At 40.3% G+C, this 11,498-nt stretch overlaps 1 protein-coding gene across 15 annotated transcripts in view; it reads right to left on the bottom strand.

Moving 5' to 3' along the window:
* ehbp1l1b (EH domain binding protein 1-like 1b) overlaps positions 1–11,498 on the bottom strand; it is a 45,007-nt gene that overhangs the window by 8,331 nt on the left and 25,178 nt on the right. For 4 of the 15 annotated variants that reach the window (XM_049468548.1, XM_022666752.2, XM_022666753.2 and 1 more), the window contains 8 exons: positions 11,327–11,467; positions 10,687–10,873; positions 9,447–10,247; positions 7,509–7,826; positions 6,785–7,174; positions 6,201–6,578; positions 4,332–5,048; positions 2,197–3,402 (listed from right to left, as the gene is read on the bottom strand). In XM_049468548.1, the coding sequence (XP_049324505.1) occupies positions 2,197–3,402; positions 4,332–5,048; positions 6,201–6,578; positions 6,785–7,174; positions 7,509–7,826; positions 9,447–10,247; positions 10,687–10,873; positions 11,327–11,467 (4,138 nt within the window). Of the gene's footprint in view, positions 1–2,196; positions 3,403–4,331; positions 5,049–6,200; positions 6,579–6,784; positions 7,175–7,508; positions 7,827–9,446; positions 10,248–10,686; positions 10,904–11,326; positions 11,468–11,498 lie in introns of all 15 variants that reach the window. The other 11 variants (XM_049468547.1, XM_022666762.2, XM_022666764.2 and 8 more) reach the window with 9 other exon arrangements.

The raw sequence follows: 11,498 nt of genomic DNA, 5'->3' as shown, positions 1-11,498 counted from the left end.
ATTCAATAATATTCAGGTCTGGGGACTGGAGATGATCATTCCAGAACATTGTACTTGTTCCTCTGCATGAATGCTTTAGTAGATTTCGAGCAGTGTTTAGTGTTTAGGGTCGTTGTCTTGTTGAAGTATGCAGCCCTGTTTCAACTTCAACTTTCTCACTGATTCTTAAACATTGTTCTCAAGAATCTGCTGATATTGACTGGAATCCATGCAACCATGACAACTTTAACAAGATTCCCAGTACCTGCACTGATCACACAGCCCCACAGCATGATGGAACCACCACCAAATTTTACTGTGGGTAGCAAGTGTTTGCCTTGGAATGCTGTGTTATTTTTTACCATGCATACCACCCTCCAAATAGCTCAATTTGGAGTTATCAGTTTCATCAGTACCTTATTCTAAAATTAAGCTGGCTTGTCCAAATGCGCTTTAGCATACCTCAAGCGACTCTGTTTGTGGCGTGTGCTCAGAAAAGGCTTCTTCTGCATTACTCTCCCATACAGCCTCTCCTTGTGTAAAGTGCGCTAAATAGTTGAACAATGCACAGTGACTCCATCTGCAGCAAGATGATGTTGTAGGTGTTTGGAGCTGGTCTGTGGATTGACTATAACTGTTCTCAGCATCCTTCTCCTCTGCGTATCTGAGATTTTTCTTGTTCTGCCATTTCAGGTCTTAACTAGAACTGTGCCTGTGGTTCTTCCATTTCCTCACTATGTTCCTCACAGTGGAAACTGACAGCTGAAATCTCTGATACAGAGTTTTTTTGTATCCTTCCTCTAAACCAGGCATGTCAAACATACGGCCCGCGGGCCGGACCAGGCCCGTTGGATGATTTAATCCGGCCCGACATAAATTTCTGAGTATGTCAAAAAAAGAAGCGAGTTTCTAGCTCATTTCTATCAAAAGTTGTGATTTTTTTTAAATGAATACAAATTAAATGCTCTCTCCGGTCGCTAGAGGGCAGTAAATGTCCCGCATGCAGCACAGACACGGCAATCTTGCTTCACCACAGCAGCAAGTAGACTGCAGGAATGCAGTGAGAGAGAGAGAGAGAGAGAGAAAGAGAGAGAGAGAGAGAGAGAGAGAGAGAGAGAGAGAGAGAGAGAGAGAGAGAGAGAGAGAGAGATGACACGAAATTTGTTTGCACTCATGAATACAGGTCATTAAAAATAAGATTCATCTGGTTTCATATTAAAGACAGTTAATATTGTGCAGTATGTTCTCAGCTTCAGTAGGCCCAGCCTAGTAGTTTGATCTGATGTAGTCTAATCTTATTGCCCATGCACTGCTATAACTTTTTTGTATTTCTTTTTTTTATTTATTTCAAAGCAGTATGACAATTGAGGTGAAAATATTTTTTTCATAGCTCCCACTTGAGTTTGTTGATGTGGTGAGTTGGTTCAGGTGTAAAACTGCATTCACTCAACTGTTAAAATAAACCAGTTGTTAACACATTCACCGCCAAACATGAAAATCATTTTTTTCCATTGTTTTATGAATAAATGTGTTGTGCTTAGAAAAGATCCCTTTTCATCCATGATTATAATATGTAGGGTAGGCTAAAAATGTAGGCTGAATAATAAAGCATAGTACTGAAAAACAAAGCTAAATATTTGGAGTTGACATTCTTTTACTGATCCGGCCCACCTGAGAACAGAAAGTCTGGATCCGGCCCCAGAGCCAAACTGAGTTTGACATGCCTGCTCTAAACCATGATGTCGAACAATCCTTGTTTTCAGGTTTTTGAGAGTTGAGAGGTGTTTTGCCGCTCTTCAGAGAAGATGCAAAGATGAGAAAAACTCGCCACTGGCCACCTTAACCCTTTCTCATAATTGGAATCACCTGTGTATGTAGGTCACGGGTTGATGAGCTTACCAAACTAATTTTGACCTCCAATTACTAGAGCTAAAGGTATTCAAATCAATAAAATGTCAAGGGTGCCCAATTTGCACCTGCTTAATTTTGTTTAAAGAATTATTGCACACTTTCTGTAAATCCTATAAACTTCATTTCACTTCGAATATCACTGTGTTTTTCTGCTACATATTAGGTTTAATTGAAATTAGCTAACAGGAACAAATTAATTGTGATGTTTATTAATTCATTCACTTCTTTTATGTAAAAATTACAAAAACTATTTCTACATTTCTAAATTACAGGGTAAAGTTAGGATGATATTGTGCTTAAACTTACAAATCACCCTGGGCTGCAGACAGTTTTAACTTCTGTGTCTGAATCTCTTCTTTTGTCACCTTCAGATCAAGCTCCACAGTTTGAGCTCGGATGGCTGGTTCCTCTGTCTGGATTGTTTGAACAGAGAGCTCTGCTGGGGTATGTTCATGTGCTACTAAATGAGTTGTAAAGGGGACATTTTCTTTTGTCTGTTTTGAAATGTCACTGGTCTTGTCATTAGCTGCTGATTCCAGGGACATGCCTTGGTCACCCGTTGATGCAATGACCCATGATTTATTTTTTTCTGCTGTCTCAGTGGTAGCTGTAAAAGTCTTAAATGGCTTCTTTTTGTTAGTGTTTAGCTTTGCAACACCTTTGCCAGCTTCACTAGAGGTCACTGATGCTGAAAGGTCAGTAGCCTGAGCCAAAGTCAAATTATTTTGGTCCTCCGAAAGATCAGACAGTTTGGTGTCATCTGTCCTGCATGGGAGAGGAGGAGTTGAGGGGAGTTCAAAGTCAGACTTAGAAGGAGTGAGACGTTTTCTGGGATGAGGAACAGGAGCAAGGAGTGGATCATTTCTTCCCTCATTATCTTCAATGTCCTCTGCCATTTGACAAATCTTGGCCAGCAGGAGTTTCTCTTCTAAAACATTGGGGTCCTCTTTGGCAGTTTTCTTTGAAGACTCAGGAGGTTTCTCCAAATTTGAGGGTGGCAGAGGCCATGGCACCACTGAGCTTCTTGGAGAAATGTCCTTTCTTGAGCCACCCTCCTTCTCAACTTTCACTTCATCTGGCTGTTCTTCAAATATTGTAGATGTGGCCTCGACCAAATCTGTGTCATTTACTATGTCAGATACATTAACACCCCTGCTGGCCTCAGGAGTGGTTTCAGTTACTAAGAAGAAACCAGTTTCTATCATGCCTTCTTTACCCAGCCTAGCACTCTCCTCCTTGGGAGCTGATGCAGTAAAAAAAAAAAATTTGTTGCCCTGTAGAGAATCTGGAGCTTTGGCAGCAGAGACAGGCTTGTGGCTTTCGTTGCCAGCATCAGGGCCAACTTCCTGTAAAGGCACCGGCGGGGTTGTCTCTTTCTTCTCGTTTTGAAAAAATGGAACATCTGTAGCTTGTAGAATCTCTGCTAGTGACTCAACATCTGTTGCAAGCTGTTTACTAGTCATTGCTGCTAGCTGGACTGGACTCGGGTCAACTGGCAGAGATTCCTTGGGGCTGTGAGAAACAGGACACTGGTAAGGAACAGCCGCAATAGTATTTACTGAGAAAAATACAGTGCACACTGCAAACAGCAATAAACATACCAATGCTGCAAACAAAGTTGACAAGAACGTTATGTACTACACATTTCGATACCCAATTAGAAGAATTGAAAAAACAACTACATTACTACATTAGGAGGAGCCACAACCTTTCAGTTTCAGGGGACCAAACTAATGTCAAATACACAATAAGAAAAATAATTTGTAATTAGTGACATAAAATACACCTTCAGACACAGGCTCTCACACATTGTCTCTACTGATGCTGAATCGCGTCTGTTAATGCAACTATTTTCACTTCCAGTTTGGTTCAGGGTTTTTTCACTTGAATATGCATATTTTGCATGAGAATCAAATCAGGTGACTGACCTAGGTAGCCAGTAATATCACACTTTGTAGCCGTAAGATAAAGTCCCATCTACCTATTAATGCATGTTTTCTGAATTTCTCTAACTGTAAGAAGTCCAATGTGGGCCCAAAAATCATGTTTTTGTATTGTGAGCTGACACATCATTTATCCACACTTCATTCCATCATTCTGGGCACGGGTACATTTTCATTGCACATGTTCCTCTCAGAACCTGTAATCCTCTCTTTAAGTTCAGCTAAGTCCTGTGGTAAGTCACTTGCTTGGACTGCTTTGGCCATACTGTACTATCATGATGCATTGCGCAACACATTTCCAGTTTACAGCTTAAGTTTCAAAACCAGTACATCTGAAAGCAGAAAGTACTAGACTCAGGAAGCCACTCCCCAGCAGTTTTCCAGCGTTTCAGCAGAAGAAGTTCATTCTGTTTTTGAATCACACATGAAAAAAGGTCACGCAGTGTTGTATCAATGACAACCTAGGACAGCACACGCATGCTGATTTTATGAACTTACCCATTGCTCATATAGAGCTCAGCCAGCCAGACTGTGCCTGCATCCTCCTCACCCGTCTCAAACTCTAACTCGTCTGCCAAAGCTTCAGGCATGCTTAATGGCCTTAGAAAAACTTCTTTTCTCTGAAAGCCTGATTTCATCCAATCTTCATCTTTGTTTTCATGAAGTTCATCTTCATTAGCTTTACCTAAGCATTCTTCACTTGCAATCATATCAAAATCAACCTCTTTCAATGGAGCGAAGTCTTTAGTTGAGGAAAGCCCAAACACATCCTTATTACTCATTCTCTCATCAGTTTCTGGAACAAGAGAACACTTAGTGATCTCAACACTTAACGTTTCTTCAGGCTGTGATTTATCCTTCCTGGATTGGGTTTTTATTGTTGGTGAACACTCAATCTCCTTTTCTTCAGAAACTGCTATTTTATTAGTGCTTGTTTCAGGTCCTGTCTCAAAAAATCCTGCTTCTCTCTCAACCTCTGAGGCTGCCAGCCTCAAACACTCCACCAGGCTCCCCCCTGAAGGCTTCATACTGCCTTCAACATGATAAACAGGTTGTGCAGTGTCCATTGCAGGGCTTGTAATTGCAGCATCACAGAAAGGTTCAGGTGGACATATTTCAATTTCAATGTTTTCCTCCTCCCCAGCTTCGGAATCATAGAGTTTGTTGGTTTCGGCAGGGAATGGCTGCATCAGTATGGAAGCCACTGTCTCATAACTGGAGAACAAGGAGGTTTGAACAAGAACAAAATTCAGAATTCACCACAGGCACATCAGTAAAAATTGCCTTAAGTGGGTAAACCTGAAATGGCAAGTGGAAAGATGCATACAATGCGCTAAGGCTCTCTACACTACTTATAAAACTTCCAGAACAAAAAAAACAAATTGCATCACTTCAGTGCATGCCAAAGCTTCAATATAAAGCTTCTCACATCTTTTTGAATGTTAGATCAAACTCCTTTTAAACAGATTCTTTGAGACAGTTATCATGTGTAATATTGCAGAACTGCCTGGGTGGGACTGACCTATATGTTGATTGAGTCAGCATTCATGTCACTTTCTGATGCATTATTTAGTAATACAAACAAAAACTACTGTTTATTCTACATCTGGTCTTGATCTAGCACCACATACAGATGCATACAGAAAACGTAAGCCACGGGTCAGTATCTAGCACAGGTGTTTGTGCAGTTGTAGTGATTTCCTTATCTCCCACCACCATTTTAATTCCACCCGTACTTCATTGGCCTATCCAGTCAACCTATATATTGTCACTGTAGCACAAAAATCTTTGTATCTTCTTTTTTGTTAACTTTTTTAATTTAGTGTTTAATTTAGATCTCATTATGATCATATAACAGAAATGGCACATGATTTGCCTGTAAAGATTTTCAACATACACTGTTTTATGTTAACAGCCACAATACAAATGCCACTTATTTTTGTTTATGCACAATTTCGTGCTATTTGTTTCATTACGATGTTAAAACTAATTACAATTCTCCCAAGTTTGGCTGACTAGCCATGCAACATTTAGGTCAGGGCAGCTTTCTTTTTACACTAGAGTGTGGCAAGGGCCAAACTGAATCCATTCCTTTATCTGGAGTGCACCCAGAGCAACACTCTCTGATGTAATGTTAGAGTAGAAAGCTACTGAAAGAGGTGAAAACACCCCTCCTATAAAAGTTAAGTCCATGACAACAGGTTAGTGCGCAAAAATCCATCCAAACCAGGTTTCATTTCAAACATGCATGCAACTGTTATTGCAATGATAGCTGTTCTGCACAGAAGACTTACAAGCCAGAACAGGCAGAGCCATGCATGAGCCGAGATGAGTCAAACTTTCTATGCCTCCAGTTCCTGCACTTACCCTTTGTACAAAACTCCAAATATCCCCCTCACCAAACCAGGAGAAAACTCCTCTTCAGGCTGAAGGTTCTGCTTCATAGTGGTCAATTCCGGCTCAAGTAAAAGCTCCTCTCTTTCTGAAATACTGTTTTCATCTTTATGAGAAGTATGTGGAAGGTTCTGGTTCTGTTCTGTGTTCTCAATCGGACCGACCCCAGAGTCAGGAAAGCTGTTTTTTAATGCAGGACCTTCCATCTTGAATGTTTGAACAGCAACTCCATTTGTAGTCTTCTCACTGGATCTTAAAGAGCAATTGCTAATATCTTCACTTTGCTGGTTTACAGGGTAGTCTTGAGGCGCCTTTGGTTGGGTTTCATCCCCTAATCCCTCTTCAGAGCAGCTATGGTGAACACGAGTGAGAATGAATGATAATGAAGAGATGTGTTGTGTCTAAGATCTTTCCCAACTGGAGTGCATTTAAAAATGGTTCCACCATCTTAAATGGAAACCAGAACAGTTAATGGGGTAGAAAACTCATGCATGGATGCATGCAAAAAACAAAACAAAAAAAAACAGCACACATCCAGGAGAACTTCTCAGACTTACCCTTCATCCAGATTAGCCTGAGGAGCTTTCAGTTTGCCTGAACTCATCTCCTGGTCTTCGTTCTTCTTGACATTTTTTTCTAAACTAGTCCATATTGGACTGTCGGGTTCAGGTGTGACCTGAACTTTTGGATCTGTTTTAAAAAATGTGTTGCTTAATGTTGTGCTTAAAGCAAATGAAAGGTTCTCTAAGGGCAATGAGATAGATGGACTACCTGGACCATGAGATACAGATTGTACCCAACAAGAAAAATCACTTTTATCATCTTCCTCCTTCAGCTCCTGATCTGCAATGTTGCTTTTCAGTTGTGCTTTTACAAAAGCAAAGGCTGCTCTCTCATCAGGTGGTTCATTCTTCTTTATGTCTTCTACCTGGTCAATGTTTTTTCCTCTGTTATGAGGTAAGAAACAGAGTGAACAATGTTTCTTTATAGAGGAAACACCTATCTACTGATACTGTGGACCAATCACATTATTTAGAATGGCCATTTAGTATTTTTTTAAGGATATGAACCCATAGATTGTGAAACGTAATGAACTTATACAAACTGGTCCTTGAAATAGACTTAAAACACAGCTTTGTTTCTCATATTTTTGTACATTTTATATTCTGAAATGCACATGAACCCATGCAAAAAACCCCAGTAAAAAAATCTGTCAAAAAAGTGAGTCTGATTCTTATTAGCCAATCAGTCACCAAAATGCCTCTACCCCAACAAACTTACCCTCCATCTGGTACCGTTTGTCCAATCAGAGCTTCAGCCTTACTGTTGTCACATTTCATGGTTTTGTCATCGTTAATCATTTCTCCAGTCACCCATGGGTCCTCTCTCTTTACAGGAAGATCTGAGTCCTCCAGAGCGCTGCACGGCTGGGGGCAGTTCTGTACAGCTTGTGCTAAAGAGTTGATTTGGGGTCTGGATGCCAGGGGCTGGGGAACAAAGGTGGGGGTAAACTGCTCAAGGGAAGTGTCTGTATGATGGTCAGTGTTGGGCTTGGCTTGTCTAGGCAGAGGCTCCAAACCCAGATGAGTTTCATTTGAACTGAGAAAGAAATAAAGAAAGAAAAGGAGTGGAGAGCAAATGAAAAAACTTCCAATAAACAGACAGTCTGTGTAACATGATTTATATATTTTTTTCGGATTTGACCATATTTTGACTTAAAATATGTTTGCAATGACTTTAAAATAGTTTACAGTTCCGATATATCATTAGAAATGTATAAAATGTTGAGTATTTAAGCTGAAAATATAATAACAAAAATAATTAAGTTTTTTGTTTGAATGTGTATTAATTATACACAATATTTTTTTGTATTATTTATTAGGTTCTTTACAATATAAAAAAAACTGATTCATTATTTATGTATTTAATAATGTATTTAATAATGTACTCAGCATATATGAGTACACCTCATTTAAAAATTTATATTTTAATCGACATGAGAATAATTTCCAAAAATAAATACACCAATACTTGTAAACACACCAATTCTTGCAACTTGCAACAAATGTGCACGAAAGCCAATGGTACAGAGTGATGGTAGCATCTTCTCTGACAATATAGAGCAGTACTTCTGTGAATCAAATTATAAAGAAAACTGTAATAATTCCACTACTGTAGAACACAGTAAAAAATCACTACTGTAAAAAACATTAATAATTCCACTACTGTAGAACACAGTAAAAATTCACTACTGTAAAAAACATTAATAATTCCACGACTGTAGAAGACATAATAATTTCACTACTGTAGAAAACAATAATAAATTCACTACTCTAAAAACACAGTAATAAATTTACTACTGTAGAAAACAGTAACAGTAATAATTCCACTATTGCAGTTAGTCTGAGACAGAGTGACCTGAGATAGAATTATTTAATGCAAGGTTATCTCTCTTATATCAGAAAAGTGCTGATATTAGGAATTGTAGTGAAATGGATTACTTACTGATATCTGATGACTTGCTGATAATTAATGACAGTGCATGTCTATAAGTTATTCTAATCCTGAGGTTTAAAGCCAAGAATACTATTCATACCTACCAGCCTTCATGCTCATGTAGGGCTCACATAGGAGGAACATGGGCTAGGTGAGTTTTAAGTGGGCACGAGTGTTTTCACTGAGACTAAGTTGGGCTCCACTAAGTTGGGCTCCAAAGTCCCATGTGGCTCCCATTTAGGCCCACGTGTAGCGTACAACCCAGATAAGGCGCCCCCTGGATCCATCTCTGACATTCATATGTGGGGCCAACATAAAACTCAGGAACAAAACTTTCTGGTTGCCAATTAGGTTACCCATACAGACCCCACATGGGCACTGTAGCTGGGATGTACCATTTACTTGGTAGTTCAGACTAATAGGTTAAATCAGATCAATTTTTTTATTCTGGACAGTATTTAATTGATGGCAATACTAAATATTGTGTAGTTAAATTCTGAAACTCAAACTCAAACTCAAACGAAGATCGCCTTGAGTTCCCTGGTGTTTATAAACTGTCTCGATATGTTTTATATGTATGCAAATGACTTCAGCAAACATCCCAGCATTCAAATTAGCTCAGCACACACTAATAACACACAGTCAGGCTGAGAAAGGAGAACTGTGTATTGCAGGAACGGATGATGTAATACAATTTTATTTACTGTCCACTCTGCTTCTTACCTGGATTCAGGTACAGCAGTCTTGTCCAAATGACCTACTATAGACCAATCAGCTTGCCCACCCTGACCCTCATCCGGACAGGTCTGTGAAGCCTGTGGAGGTGTTTTCTTCTCTGTCCTCGGACGGTTTTCAGTTCCTGGGCTCGTTACAGTGGGCAATACTAAGGGGCCGCTTTCTGTCTGCATGTTTCTAATCAGAGCTTTCCCCTCATCTAACCTGTTAACACCTGCAGCACTGATTGACTCTGTGCTCCAAACATGTGCCTCCTCACTCAGAATTGTGGGTGGTTCTGATATTTGCTTCTGAGTCTGATCATTTTGGTTCTCCTCTATGAAGAGCGGAACCTTAGCCCAGCTGGAGAGAGTAAGTTCTGCTTGTTTTTTTTCCTGATGGTTAGTCTGAGTTCTAAACAGCACAGGAGCAGCAATGACCTCTGCCAACGAAGCTATATCTGAAACAACAGTAGTGTTTAGGGATAGTTCTTCATCAATGGCCTTCAGTGCAGATATACAGGTCACAGGTTTTTCTGGAATAGGTTGGAGGTCTTTAGGTTCATGCTTCGGAGTCACTGTGGAAATCCACTCCTTAAAATCTGTGTCTTCATCAGTCAGTGGCAGCTTCTTGGCCACCTGTTGCTTCGCAATTAGCACCGCAGTGGAGGCCATGGGTTTCTGCTTGGAAGCTGAGACAGAGAGAGGCCACGGAGGAGGAGGATGGGCTGGAGACTCTGTATTTGATCCAGAAACCTCTGTAACATTCCATCCAGGAGAAACAGCACCTGGGTTGCTGTTCAGCTTCAGACTGAAGGGCAGAGAAAGTGGTGAGAGAGAGCATTCAAAGAGCAGCTCTTCTGGAAACATGCGGATGGGCCACCAGTAGACTAGTAAAGTTCCATCATAAATAAGCACATCGAACCAGCAACACGGCAAAACCAGTTTGTGAGCTACCACCACATCAGTACGTTTCTCTGTAACACTTCTAATGCATTTACAACTTTTTGCAGATTACCACACACGGTGTAACACAGGTGTAAAACATATTCTTTAGACCAACCAACTCCTTACAAAAAGGTAAAGCTACTTCTGATTATGGAATCTGGAAAAGAACTGTGAGTTTTCCCCCTCAATCAACAGCTGAAGCTAAGCTGGGCTCTTTACAGGGATGCAGAACCGCACACCAGTCAGAAACCCCTGCACCTTTATTTCACACAGCACTGGCAGAACACACTGCTGGCACTCACCATGGGTCTTTAACAGCACTATGTTTTCCTGGAAAATCTTCTCTGCTAGTCTTTGGTGAAGACTCTGCGATACTGATGCTGCCGGCAGTCCGAGGGAGGCGCTGGTGATTCCCGGCCTGGCTCAGGGTCAAAGGTGGACAGGCCTCAGTGCTCTTAACATTAGGCAGAGCCTCGGGCGAATTTAAATCTGAGAGACAAACACCAAAACAGGGAAAACCTACACTGTAAATTACAGAGCTTCAGCAGAGAGAAAAAAATCTATAATCTCACCATAAGTGTGATTCACCCTAGAGATTACTTCTTTCCTCCTCTGTCAGTGTTAAGCATTGGCTGCTGATTAGCTTGGTTCTGTTTTTCACTGTATGTCCTATTTAACAGCACTCTATAAAAATGATCAAACTTCATAACAATTACTATGAAATGACACATGATTGAGTAGAACCTGGAAAGGGGTGTGCATCTGTTTTGTACACATTTTTAAGGAGAGAATCAGTGCATATAATACAGAGAAAACTAAATGAATTGCAGGGGCAACAGAGCCACTGAAATAAATGACCCTACAGCTGTTTCCTGAAAACTGCTGTAGGCTAAATGGGCAAAATTAATTTTTAAATTCCTGATTGTTCATTCCGCTATGTACCTGAAACCATGTCAGATGGATGATTTGATGTGTCAGAAAGAGACAGAGAGCAAGGCTCATAAAAAGGAACAGGAGAGGGAGATATGTATTCCTGAATGATCTTCGGTTTAAAAACATAAAAAGGAGCAGGGGCAAAGAGATCTGAAATATTAGAGAAAGAAAGACAGTTAGA

This window comes from Astyanax mexicanus, chromosome 20, assembly GCF_023375975.1.
Source record: "Astyanax mexicanus isolate ESR-SI-001 chromosome 20, AstMex3_surface, whole genome shotgun sequence".
NCBI lineage: Eukaryota > Metazoa > Chordata > Actinopteri > Characiformes > Acestrorhamphidae > Astyanax > Astyanax mexicanus.
Note: the sequence above shows the minus strand (reverse complement) of the source record. Positions and strands in the feature narration are given on the sequence as shown.